The sequence below is a fragment of the Marmota marmota genome, unplaced genomic scaffold (genome assembly GCF_001458135.2).
Source record: "Marmota marmota marmota unplaced genomic scaffold, marMar, whole genome shotgun sequence".
Lineage (NCBI taxonomy): Eukaryota > Metazoa > Chordata > Mammalia > Rodentia > Sciuridae > Marmota > Marmota marmota.
The window spans coordinates 21,811,350-21,824,205 of NW_026000185.1; the positions used below are offsets into that span (position 1 = coordinate 21,811,350).

The window sequence follows — 12,856 nt, forward strand, 5'->3', positions numbered from 1 at the left end:
GCAGGACAGCTGTCCTTGCCCATCTCTGAGTGTTACTTTTTTTTTTTTTTTAAGAGAGAGAGAGAGAAAATTTCTTAATATTTATTTTTTAGGCGGACACAACATCTTTGTTTGTATGTGGTGCTGAGGATCGAACCCAGGCCGCTCACATGCCAGGCGAGCAGCCCTGAGTGTCACTTTTCTACCTTGAGTTCTCAGGGTGTTGGTCAGGGGAAAGCTTTTGGTTAGTTTGGGGCTGGAGTCTATGTCTTGCTTTCTTCTCTTTCATCAGAATCTTGGGAAGGGGCTACTTTGGAATAGCCTGGGGCACCTCAGGGTTGGGGAAGGGCTTAGTCTTGCAGACTGACTGGGAGTGCTGAGTCTGTTTGGGGCTTGGGCCTGGGTTTCATTTTCCTTGTTCATTTGTATATCATTTTCCAGGTTTCTACCTTAGAGTCTAGTTGGGTTCGGTGTCCTCTGTCTCTGATATTTTTTTTTGTGTGTGTGGGGGGGTCTAGTAATGTATTTGATTGTCTGTCAGGGTCTCCAAGGGAAGGTCTCTGAATCTGGGATCTGACAGATCCTTAGAACAGCACTCCTGTCCCCAGCTCAAAAATTCTGTCAGCTGACAAGCCTCTCAGGAATGCCCTGGGTGGAGGGGCCTCTGTCTAGGACTTAATACTGGCTTTGGGCCGGGAGTAGTCTGTGGTTATGAGTTTCATTAGACAGGGGCTCTACAGCCTGATCTGGAAGAGCCACTTCGGGCTCTGGCTCTGGCCGCCCTGGGCTCTCTGTTCAGTTTAGGCCAGTCCCGGGGTGTGGCCGTCTCCGCGGCAGACCAGCGGGCTGGGTTTGGGTGGGCCCCGGTGCTCCCTTTTCGTCCACGCCCCCACCCCGGGTTCCCCGGTTCATCGTCACTCCCCCCATCCCCATCCCAACGGGTCCCAGCTTCCTTACATGGTCACGGCCCGGCTTTCAGCTCCCGGACNGGATCTGGGTGAGTGGGGCCCGGAACCCGGGGTCCCCAGCTTCTCACCACTGCCTTGAAAACGCTTCCCCACCCTTGCACTCCGCACATCTCCCCATCCCTGTCTTCTCACTCCTGCTCTTTCTCTGTCTGCTCGAGACTCCTTTCCGACTCCACTCCACGTCCCCCTTCCTGCCTCTCCCTTCCTGCCTTTCCTGGGCTGGCCGCTCCCTCCCTTTGCCTTCGCTCGGCTCCTTCAGTTCTGACTTTGGATGGTCAGGGAAGTGCAGCGCCTGGACTAAGAGACTCTGGGAAGGGAGGGGTTAAAGGAGCCTTAGGTTCCAGGGACTGGGAAAGGAAACCGGAGAGGTGTGTGACATCAATTTTGGAAATAAAAGTGACCAGCGGGCCTGCGCCAGGATTTTGGGAAGGAAAGAGTTAAGGGCTCCTAAGTATGGTAAAGGTCAAGTCCTTGGGGCAGGATAGAGAATAATAATTGAGGAGTGCCAAGATGCTACAGAAAAGTAAAGGGTTCCACTAAGATGTCCAGAGAGGAAGAGTGAAGGGGCAGGGGCTTCTAGATTCTGGAAGGGAAAGGGTTCAAGGCACCTGGATCTAGTGTGGGATGTTTGGGGGCAAGAAGAAGGACCCAGGTATCTTGTCCTCTCTTTGCTGAACTGGGGCAGAAAGGCTGTGTCTTCCATGTGAGACAAGATGTTCAGGCACCCTGCAGTAGAGGCTGCTCCTCAGTAGAGGGAACTGGTATTGGTACCTGGGAGAAGAAGGGAATCAGAAAGCTGGTCCCAGAAAATTCACCAATGAGGAGTTTAGGGTGGGACTCAGTGGGGCTGGGAAGCGGACCAGGCTGGGCGGGGGCCTGTTTAGATAGAAGGAGGAATTAGTAAGTATCCGGAAGTTGGGTGCCAGGCAAACAGCCAATTGAGCAATTTAAAGTGGATCCAGATTTGGCTCCAGTAGAGTCAATTTTGACTGCATTGGGAAAGATGTGGAGAGTAAATGAAGCAGGTGGCTGGGTTTGTGCTGGACTCTGGGTTAGCTAGTCTGGATGTCTGCTCATAAATACTCCTTGCTAGCCTTCCACTTCTCTGCCTTGGTCTGGCCCCATGTTTATGCGTTTTGATCTCTGTTCTTAATATTGGCTTCTGCCCTTTCCAAATAATGCCTACTTGGAACTATTATCCTCTAATCAATTAAGGCCCTGTCTCTGCCCTTAACCTTAACTCCTTAATCTCTCACCCTGAGGGCCTCTCCCTGCAGATGCCCTGCTCTCTGACCTGGAGACCACCACCTCACACATGCCAAGGTCAGGGGCTCCAAAAGAGCGGCCCCCAGAGCCACTCACACCTCCCCCACCCTATGGCCACCAGCCGCAGGTGAGATAAGATATGGGGGTCTGGGGTAGCCACTCTGGCCTAGGAGAATTTGAGCATGTGTGGGGCAAAGCACAGACCTGTCATTCCACACATGGTGTCTCTTCTCTCTGTAGACAGGGTCTGGGGAATCTTCAGGAGCCTCTGGGGACAAGGACCATCTATACAGGTGAGGGTCCTAGGAAATAGGGCACTGAGAAGGGGAAGCCACTTGAGGCTCAGGTGAGGAGGCTTGGATTACCCACTCCTAAACTCAAGCTCCTACCCTGTTTCTCAGCACGGTATGCAAGCCTCGATCGCCAAAGCCTGCGGCCCCTGTGGCCCCTCCATTCTCTTCTTCCAGTGGTGTCCTGGGCACTGGACTCTGTGAGCTAGACCGTTTGCTTCAGGAACTTAATGCCACCCAATTCAACATCACAGGTACCAGGGTTACTGAAACAGACTTTGATGGGATGGGGGCAGGGCAGGGTAGAGACTAAGGGGCACAGACTTTCTAAATGTCCAGTTAAAGGGACACAAACCTTTGAATGGGAGGGTGGCTTGAACATGGCCCCATGCCCACTACTTATCTCTTATCTCTCCAGATGAAATAATGTCTCAGTTCCCATCTAGCAAGGTGACTGCAGGGGAACAGAAGGAGGAACAATCTGAAGACAAGAAAAGACCCAGCCTGTGAGTTTGGCATAGTTGGGAGAGCTGGGAGAGAAGTGATGGGTCTTGGATGTTTGAGTTATTAGAGGGAAATTTCTCTGGGAGGCTCTGAGATGACACCAAATATGATTTTGCAGTCCTCCCAGCCCATCACCTGTTCTCCCAAAGCCTTCAGCCACCTCGGCCACTCTGGAGCTGGATAGACTGATGGCCTCACTCTCTGACTTCCGTGTCCAGAACCATGTGAGTCAGGCCAGGTGTGGGCTAGTGTGAACTTTGACTCCTTGACCTATTTTAGACCCTTCCACATCTACTGCCTTGGTGACTCAACTCTTATGTCCTCCCTACTGCAGCTTCCAGCCTCTGGGCCAACCCAGCCACCAGTGGTGAGCTCCACTAATGAAGGTTCCCCATCCCCTCCAGAGCCAACTAACAAGGGCAGCCTGGACACCATGCTAGGGCTGCTCCAGTCTGACCTCAGCCGCCGTGGTGTTCCCACCCAGGCCAAGGGTCTCTGTAGTTCCTGCAGTAAACCTATTGCTGGGCAGGTAAGTGGATTCCTGTGAGAAAGGAGATAAATATCCACAGACCCATCCTTATTGAGAATCAGGCTCAGGGTTGTTCCCTTTAAATAAATAACATTGTAAAGGGGATATTATTTATTTATAATTTTTATTTTTCTGATTTTTTTTGGTGCTGGGGATTGAACCCAGGGCCTTGCACATGCTAAGCATGTACTCTACCACTGTGCTATACTCCTAGCCCACTATTTATGTTCTGTGGGTGAACTGAATCTCTGACTCACACAGCATATAAGTGGTAGAGAATTCCAATCTAGTTACAATTGTGGTCTTACTGTCTGCCAGAAACTGTGCTAGCTCCTTTCAAATCCCCATCTCACAAAAGGCTCACTGCTTTATCCAGCATCTCTCAGGCACCCATAGACTTTCTTTTCCCCTTTAGAGTCTGGTCTGGTCTGGGAGCTCTGATTCTTGGCTTATGGACTGAGCAGATGTGGCTAACAACAGCTGTGCCCACTGGTTGACCTAGAGTCTCCTGATAATGTGCTTGATTCCTATCCCAGAATTGCCAGTCTCAGCAAAGTTGGGTGGCATTGACTTTCATGGGCTCTAGGCATTTTCATCTTTATGGGTCCCTTCTGCTATTTAAAGAAATCATGCCTGTGCTGCTGTGTTGGTATAAAGATGAAAGTATTGACATTATATATGAAATAATTATATATATATATATATATATATATATATATATATATATATTTGTTGTAGATGGACAAATATCTTTATTTTGTTTATTTATTTTTATGTGGTACTGAGGATGGAACCCAGGGCCCTGCACATGCTAGGCCAGCACTCTACTGCTGAGCCACAACCTCGGCCCCTTAAATAATTTTCTTTTAGTTCATTTTTTGTTTTTCTGATTTTGAAAGAAATTAAAACCTTCCATGGGCCCCTAAAAGTATTGTGGGCTGTATGCACTGTGCCTGGCATACCTTGTGGATAAGTCAATCCTGGGGCAAAGTTGGAAGAACTGAGTTGAATCTCCATCAATTACAGGTTGCAGGACCTTGAACGTTAGATTTTTTCATCCTAGTCTTTCAGAGATAAGACTTGAAAAGTGCCTTGTAAAGTGCCCAGTGCTCAATGGGCATATGGCAGTCTTAGGGCCACTCGGTCCCAGACCTCTCGCCCAATCTCAGGTGGTGACAGCCCTGGGCCGCGCCTGGCACCCGGAGCACTTCGTTTGCGGTGGCTGCTCCACCACCCTGGGAGGTAGCAGTTTCTTCGAGAAAGATGGAGCCCCCTTCTGCCCCGAGTGCTACTTCGAGCGCTTCTCTCCACGATGTGGCTTCTGCAACCAACCTATCCGACACGTAAGCCCCGCCTGGCCCTTTAGATTGCATATTTGTCTCATCTAGAGCACCTGTGAGGTGGGTGTCGCCCTGATTGGTTCCACCTACCCACCTGCACCTCCACCGCAACTCTATCACTCCACAACCTCCGTGGCCCCTTGGACTTGGCTTTCTCTCTTTGACTCTCTAGAGTTCCGTGTTAGATCTTATGCCCCTCAGACTAATTCCTCAGCCCAGTCACCCAGGTTCCAGGCGGGAGCAGGAGGGGAAAAGGGACCGAGGGCCTCGCTGAGTGTTCCCTTTCCTTCCCCGTAGAAGATGGTTACCGCCTTGGGCACCCATTGGCATCCAGAGCATTTCTGCTGCGTCAGCTGCGGGGAGCCCTTCGGAGATGAGGGTGAGAGTTGCGCACCCACCTTAACAGCCCTAGATTCACTGGCTATCTTGTCCCTGCCGGACTTCTGAGGACCATGACTTTTCTCCTGGCCCTATCCTCTCTCACACGGGTTCTCATCCCATCCCCTCCCATTCTGCTCTCGCCAGACCCATCCCTGAGTCCCTACCACTCACTCTCACTGCCCCTCTGCTGGTGCTGCAGTCTCAGATCTTTACAGGTCTTCAGTCCTGCCCGCACCATTTTTTTTTTTTTTCATTCCATTCGATTCTCGCTCCTAGGTTTCCACGAGCGTGAGGGCCGCCCCTACTGCCGCCGGGACTTCCTGCAGCTGTTCGCGCCGCGCTGCCAGGGCTGCCAAGGCCCCATTCTGGATAACTACATTTCAGCGCTCAGCGCGCTCTGGCACCCTGACTGCTTCGTCTGCAGGGTGCGGTGATGTGGGGCCCGACTTTGCAGGGAAGGGTCAGCGGGAGGCAGGACTAGGAGCCCAGGGCGGGGCGAGGCTTAGCAGGGGTCACGGGTGAGTTATTCCAGTACTAGTTATCAGGCCCGGGCTTTGGCTGCTGACTCATTCTTTCGCGGCCTTCCTTCCCCAGGAATGCTTCGCGCCCTTCTCGGGAGGCAGCTTTTTCGAGCACGAGGGCCGTCCGCTATGCGAAAACCATTTCCATGCGCGGCGCGGCTCGCTGTGCGCCACTTGTGGCCTCCCAGTGACTGGCCGCTGCGTCTCGGCCCTGGGCCGCCGCTTCCACCCGGATCACTTCACTTGCACCTTCTGCCTGCGCCCCCTCACCAAGGGCTCCTTCCAGGAGCGCGCCGGCAAGCCTTACTGCCAGCCCTGCTTCCTTAAGCTCTTCGGCTGATCCGCAGAGCTCCCCGTTCGTGAGGCCATGCTCCCGCAAAGAAAAAGAGCGAGTCCTCCAGACCCCAAGGTCTTGCTTTCTGAACTTATGGCTGTTCCCAACTCCCGATCTTTGTAGCCCCACCTGCTTAAGAGAGCCGTCTCTAAAGTACACTACGTCCCCCGGTGGCCAAGTTCAGAAAAGGCCCCACCCATCCTAACCCACACGCCTCAAGAGGATCTTAGGCTCAAGAGAGATCCCGAGTGAGTCCTTCACTCTATTCCCACCCTTGAAACAGTCCCCTGACTGGAGGAAGCGTCCTTGCAATTCTGACCAGTCAGAGGCCAGATCAGGACATCCCTGCTTCCCGCTCCCTCACCATTCTGTGCACTTTTTTCTACGTACATAAATACACATTCCACGTCTCACTGGTGCTGTGTCTCTGCGCCGAAGAACCTTGCCATCAAAGTCCCCGCCCCTTGTGCGGCTCGGTCGGGAGTTAAGTTCTAGGCCGCAACCCTGTGGCCAGAGCAGGAACTACAGCCTCAGATCTTAACTTGAGTATTTCAAATTATCAGTTGAACCCCAGGCTGAAAAGGGCAGCCACCTGCGCAGGATTGTACAGATAGTGGCAGAACCAGGACAGCAGCCTGGGGCCCTATTGAATCTTCCTGCCCTCATTCCTCCTTTCCTCAGCTTCCTCTATCCTTGAAATAAGGAAATTGCTGTTCTTTCTTTGGTTTCCAGATTTTTATCCCCTTAAAGTAACCTCAGAGATTGTGCTCCTTCCATAAGTGCCAAGTTATATCCACCGTTTGGATCTGTGCTCTTTGCCTCTTACTAGTATTAACTCCCCCCACCCCCATATGTTCTACCCCTGTAGGTGTCATGTAGACATGGCAGGGAAGTTAGCACGTTCAGACTCATTATTTACTTTCCCTGCTGGTTCATCAGTAACTCCATCAGGCATGCTGGGTGGTGCTGAGTACACAGAGATAAGTCATGCCTAGGCAGAGCTTCCCAGGCTGGTGGAAGAGATGGATAACACGTGGTGTGGCCAGGAGAGTGACTGGGGGAAGCACTGGAGGCTGTTGGAGATGGAAGGAGGCTTCTAAATTAGAGCAGGAGTCAATGAGGGCTTCCTGGAGGAAGTGATGCCTGAGATAAGTCAGAGCAGAAAAGGGTGGGAGCAGGGGTTTTCAGGTCTGGAGGAGTTCTGACTCCATGGAAGTCCCCAAATCCCAGAGACCTTTATGAGTCTTTCTTAGAACCTTTACCTTGGATCCTGCAGTTCCTTAGGGAGAGCACCTAGACCCCTAGGAATACATGCTGGCCTCTGACAGATATTCAGATCTTTTCTTTTCCAAGTCTTCCTGGTTCTTCCCAGTTCTGCTTTTTCCCTACCACATGTCCTCCCTGGGGAATGCTGTCCATTCTCTAGTGTCAACTACCTCGCTCTCTTGAGGATGCCCAAACTGGCCATCTCCAGTCTTGATTCATTAATCCACCAAATTTTTACTGAGTCCTTACTGGGCCAGACTTGGGTGGGGGTGAGGGAAAATGGGTAACCTAGCAGATGTGGCTCCTTCTCCTCAGGGAACTAAAATGTAGTAGGGAAGACAGCTGACAAACAAGTACACGAGTGACAAGTGTAATGAAGGAAGAGGACCTTCCCTGTCAGCTCTTCCCCCAGTTTCCATCTCATGGCACCTCCCTAGCTTCCTCATAGCACTTATCATTTGTGAATAGGTGTTTGTTACCTGTTTTTGTCTGTTTCTGAATCTGGAACGAAAGCTCCTGAGAGCAGGCAACATGTTTGTTTGGCTGACCATTGTTTCTCCAGTGTCTGGGATGGTGTCTAGTATATAATGAGTGCTCAATAAATGTTTGTCAATGAAGGAAGGAACAGGGAAGAAAGGAAAGGAGGGGGATTGAAAAGGGAAAAAAGAGAACTAAGAGGAGGTGGGGAAAGAGCCAGGGAGTTGGAGAAAACCTCTGTGAAATGTAATGTCTAGGCTGAGACTTGAAGATTGAGAAGATGCTAGCCAAGCAAAGAGCCTAAGAACATGCACTCAAGGCAGAAGAAACAGCAAATGCAAAGGCCAGGGGGTAGGAAAGAGCTTGGCATATTGGAAGAAAGGAAAGAAAGCCAGTGTGTCTGGGTTAGAGTGAGCTATGCCAAGAGTAGCAGGAGATGAGATGGAAGAGAAAATATATGTTACATCATGAAGGGCCTTGTAGGCCCTTGTTTAAGGAATATGTCATTATTCCTTAAACAATAAGGTACAACAACTATTTACACAACGTTTACATTGTATTAGGTGTTATAATCTAGAGGTGATTTAAAGTATATGGGAGGATGTGAGTAGGTTATATGCAAATATTATGCCATTTAATCCAAGGGAGTTGATTATCTCTAGTTTTTAGCATCTTCAGGGGCCTCCTGAAACCAATTCCACACAAATACCAAGAGATGAGTGTACATCAAATATTAGATAAGCCACAGGCTGGAAAGCTGGTGACCTGTGCAAGACTATACAGATAGTGGTGAAGCCAGGACAGGAGCTCAAGCTGGCGCCCCAGTTGGAGGGAGAGAGAGAGAGAGAGAGAGAGAGAGAGAGAGAGAGGCAAGCAAGGTGCAGGGGTCAAGTTAAAGGGCTGCTCCTCTGAGCTGCTTGGGCCATTTCAGAGAGGAGTGTATCAACACCTAGATAGGGTAGAGGCTGGTACCTGCTCATATATAGAAGCAGGCTCTGAACAAGGACTAGGGGACCAGAGGGTCCTAATCGACAATCCTGCTGACATCTTGGTCATTGCCGCTTATTTCTTGCTGGTCATTGGTGTTGGCTTGTGGGTGNTATATATATATATATATATATATATATATATATATATATATATATATATATATATACATATCTACATATAGGTTATATTAGGTCATTGACGTCATTAGTACATATTGCTCATTGTATAAAGTTACTGTTCTGTGGGCAGGTTTAGGTGCAGTGACACATTGGTGTTGTCTAAGAGAGTTCCTTTATTCCCAGAAGCTGAGTGTTTGAGATTAAGGTTGAGACTGATAAGACTCTAGTACAGAGCCTCCTCCCAAAGGACATTACCATAGCAGCTAGGCACTGAGCATGTATTAGTCATTTTACTAGTTCTAGGGAGAAACCGTAGAATATCCAAATCAGAGCACCTGTTACCCTCCAGGAGTTTTCTCACCAGAGGAATGCTGCATTGTACATATCCACAGCCAAATTCCTTACACCCAGTGAATCTTCCCACCTCCATTCCTCCCTCTTCAGCTCCCCATATCTTGAAATAAGTGTGATTTGCTCCCAGTTCCCTGCCTATTTTGGTTTCAGACTTTTCTCATCTGAGAGATTTATTTATAAGGAAACTATATTAAAGCATTTCTTAAGCAAATTCATCATATTCCCGAAAATATTTTTCTCTGTTTCCCATAGCAAGGGTGATTGTAGTTGCCATAATCAGATAGGAGTCCCCTGCCTCCATTTCCTGACTTCCAAGTCTGGTCAGTCCTAGAAAGGCAGATGTGCAAATAATCACCATCTTTTCTTACATCTGGTCCTATGCTGAGCAGTGGGAGTCCAGGGATGAATTGGATCAGTCCCTGCTCTTGAGGAGTCTCTAGTTTGTTGGGGAGACAGACCTGTACAAGGGTCACACAATGTGCTCAGAACTCTATCAGAAAAATCAGGGAAGTCTTTCTTCAAGAGGTGTCATAGACTAGATACTGAGGGCTGAAGAAGAGCTGGCCATTTGGGAAGCAGGGAGGTGCTCTAAGCAGAAGGCACAGCAAAGTTAGAGGGGCATGAAAATTTCCAGTTCAGGAATAAAAAGAGGAAAAAAAAGATAAAAGAAAGTCTGGGTTGGATAGGACAAGAAAGTGGTAAGGAAATTGTGACTTCATTCTAGTTTTGGTATGGAGAAGCTATGGGGCTAGGTAGGAATCAGGGCTTGGCAGACCTGGAAAATTGAGCCAAGGAGCTTGTACTTCTCCTGAGTGTCTTGGGGAGCTATGGAGGATTTCTGAGCAGGGGAGTGATCCTAACAGATTTGGGTTAAAAATAATCTCTCACCTGGCATGGTGGTGCATGTCTGTAACCCCAGCAGCTCTGTAGGCTGAGGCAGGAGGATTGCTAGCTCGAGGCCAGCTTCAGCAATTTAGCAAGTTCCTAAGCAACTTAGGGAGACCCTATCTCAAAAAAATTTTAGGGCTGGGGGTGTGGCTCAGTGGTAAAGTACCCCCATGTTCAATCCCTGGTAACCCCCACTACCCAAAATCTCTCTGGATTAACAGAACCTGGATCAACAAGTCTTCCTAGGTTAAGGCTGAAGGAGATAATATTTTTAGGGGGTGAATGAGGTTACTTTGAGCCTGGGACACTGAGGAGGGGGTGGAGGCTAAGGCCCAGAGAGGAGTGCTTCTGAACTTGAAAGGGCTCAGCTCCCCAGGACCAGCCTTCGGCCTTGATATGGCCTGATTCAGCTAAATAAATCTGCAGAGGGGGGACAAGACCTAGGAGACTTGTCGGCTCATTGCCCCTGAGGTAACCATTAATCCCTCCCCTAGGGGAATCCAGATACTGGTCCCTTGAGGAGCAGATCCTGGGCAGAATGGAGGAATATATAGAAGCAGGCTCTGAACAAGGACTAGGGGACCAGAGGGTCCTAATCGACAATCCTGCTGACATCTTGGTCATTGCCGCTTATTTCTTGCTGGTCATTGGTGTTGGCTTGTGGGTGAGAAGTTGAAGGGGTATTGGGTTTCTGGGGCCTGGGGGAAAAGGTCTTATTGGATACCCTGAATAGGTGTGGGGGAAGGATGCCTAGATCTTTGAGGGAGAAAGGCAGGGTTGGGAAGGCAATCAAATCTTTTGAAAGCCTCAGTGATGCCTAGCCAACATTAACCCCTTGTCTTTCAATCTTCGGATTGTGCTAGATGAGGGGGGATCAATGGATTTTCATTAAGTTTAGCACTCTGAGGCCTCTGTTCCTTTGTCTACATTATGGCTGACTATCAGCCCATATCCCAGGTCCTCAGAAAAGTCAGGTTAAAGAATCCAGCCACACTCAGGCTTGAGTAGTTGGACACCAGGATTGGGGCCTGGGTCACTCTGGATGTCTGGGAGGAGGTTGGGGGTGGGGGTATGAACAAACAGGGGAGCCGAGTGCTGGTTAATCTTCAGCCTGGAACAAGGCTGAGGAATGTGTTGAGGAGGCTAAAGAAGTCCAAAGATGTGTCCTGAACCCAGGTTTCCCCCAATTTTGTCCCCCAGTCTATGTGCAGAACCAACAGGGGCACCATTGGTGGCTACTTCTTGGCAGGACGAAGCATGATTTGGTGGCCGGTGAGAGCGGCTCAGCCATGGGATGGGGAGGAGGGACTCTAGAGAAGCCGCCTGGCTCATCCCCATCTCTGATCACCAAGGTTGGAGCCTCTCTCTTCGCCAGCAACATCGGCAGTGGCCACTTTGTGGGCCTGGCAGGGACTGGTGCTGCAAGCGGCTTGGCTGTAGCTGGATTTGAGTGGAACGTGAGGTTTCCTTTTCCACAATAACCCCATCCCAGCAGGAACCCCTGGGAGAGTCCTTGGGGAAGCTCCTGGTAGGGGGGCATATGAGACTGGGGTGGGATATCCAGTCATGGGTTGAAGTTGGTTTGGAGGTATGCATAAGATGATCGCTTTCAGGGCAGGGGTATGTCCTGCTCCTGACTTTCTATATATGAGCAGGTACCAGCCTCTACCCTATCTAGGTGTTGATACACTCCTCTCTGAAATGGCCCAAGCAGCTCAGAGGTGGAGAGGCACATGTTTTGATGCTATCTGAAGCTGGGTTCTGTGAGGATCTCTGGTTCAAATTAAAGCCCTTTGTCGAAGTTGATGAAGAGACAAAGCTCTGGGACTAGGGCTGACCTTAGAGGATTGGGGGAAATCAGGGCTTTGAACTCAGGGCTTCCTTCCTCTGAGCTGAGGCTGGACAGACAAAAGGTTTGAGTGGGTTAAGAAGAGAGGGGAGACAGCCATGCCTGACAGATGCTGAGGTCAGTCTGCAGGTTCTGTGCTTGGGTTCATATGCTTGAGAAGGCATGGAGGAACATAAGGATCCTCCTGGGAGGGACTGACAGGGCATGGGGTGGAGGGGGTGGTGGTGGTAGCCTGAGAGGGACTAAAGGGCTCTAGTTAAGGATCCAGTAAGGTGTCAAAATTCCTTTCCTTAATGCCTAGGGTCGAAGGTCATCTTTTGCAGTTGTCCTCTGGGCCCCAGGTGCAGACCTTCCTGGGACCTTCTTGTTCTGGAAGAGAAGGCCTCTCTGGTCCTTTAGGGGCAAGGCAAGACTCATGACAGGATGCTAGACAAGAAGTCACCCTTTACTGTCACGCTGCACCCACAGGCGCTGTTTGTGGTGCTGCTGCTCGGCTGGCTCTTCGCTCCTGTGTACCTGACCGCAGGTGTCATTACGATGCCGCAGTATCTGCGCAAGCGCTTCGGTGGCCATCGTATCCGCCTCTACCTGTCTGTGCTCTCACTATTTCTGTACATCTTCACCAAGATTTCGGTGCGCATGCGCGGCGGGCAGTACTAGTTCCTAGAAGGGAGGGGCCACCTAGTGGAGGTCTTACAGATCTCAGGAGGGTGCGGGACCTAGGAGAAATCATTTTAAGAATCATGATAGGGGCGGGGTCTGAAAGGAATAGGTTTCAGGGGCTGTGACCACACTGGGTAG

At 50.2% G+C, this 12,856-nt stretch overlaps 2 protein-coding genes across 9 annotated transcripts in view; both read left to right on the forward strand.

Annotated features, from left to right (window-relative positions):
• The window catches only part of Slc5a2 (solute carrier family 5 member 2), a 28,286-nt gene that overhangs the window by 10,807 nt on the left and 4,623 nt on the right, over positions 1–12,856 (forward strand). Inside the window, exons 3-6 of one of the 6 annotated variants that reach the window (XM_048789847.1) lie at positions 11,295–11,298; positions 11,407–11,478; positions 11,559–11,663; positions 12,524–12,688. In XM_048789847.1, coding sequence (XP_048645804.1) covers positions 11,410–11,478; positions 11,559–11,663; positions 12,524–12,688 — 339 coding nt within the window. In that variant the 5' untranslated portion in view covers positions 11,295–11,298; positions 11,407–11,409. Of the gene's footprint in view, positions 1–8,898; positions 8,952–10,715; positions 10,871–11,294; positions 11,299–11,406; positions 11,479–11,558; positions 11,664–11,716; positions 11,735–12,523; positions 12,689–12,856 lie in introns of those variants that run through there. The other 5 variants (XM_048789850.1, XM_048789845.1, XM_048789846.1 and 2 more) reach the window with 5 other exon arrangements.
• Tgfb1i1 (transforming growth factor beta 1 induced transcript 1) lies at positions 954–6,525 on the forward strand. Of its 3 annotated transcripts, none has more exons than XM_048789851.1 (11): positions 954–976; positions 2,225–2,340; positions 2,454–2,506; positions 2,615–2,757; positions 2,922–3,009; positions 3,126–3,231; positions 3,342–3,536; positions 4,706–4,879; positions 5,174–5,255; positions 5,534–5,682; positions 5,852–6,525. In XM_048789851.1, exons 2-11 carry the CDS (start codon positions 2,263–2,265, stop codon positions 6,116–6,118), a joined length of 1,335 nt encoding a protein of 444 aa, XP_048645808.1. In that variant the 5' UTR covers positions 954–976; positions 2,225–2,262; the 3' UTR covers positions 6,119–6,525. The 3 variants fall into 3 exon arrangements, with proteins under 3 accessions (XP_048645808.1, XP_048645809.1, XP_015346848.1); XM_048789852.1 differs by lacking the exon at positions 954–976 and adding an exon at positions 1,292–1,315; XM_015491362.1 differs by lacking the exon at positions 954–976 and having other exon boundaries at positions 2,324–2,340; positions 2,454–2,503; positions 2,677–2,757.

What these genes read in the sequence shown, in the direction of transcription:
- Tgfb1i1 (XM_048789851.1), top strand. Translation starts at nt 2,263, where the DNA reads ATGCCAAGGTCAGGGGCTCCAAAAGAGCGGCCCCCAGAGCCACTCACA. An exon ending in CACCCAATTCAACATCACAG is followed by an intron (nt 2,758 to 2,921) that starts GTACCAGGGTTA and finishes TTATCTCTCCAG; the next exon opens with ATGAAATAATGTCTCAGTTC. An exon ending in GTAAACCTATTGCTGGGCAG is followed by an intron (nt 3,537 to 4,705) that starts GTAAGTGGATTC and finishes GCCCAATCTCAG; the next exon opens with GTGGTGACAGCCCTGGGCCG.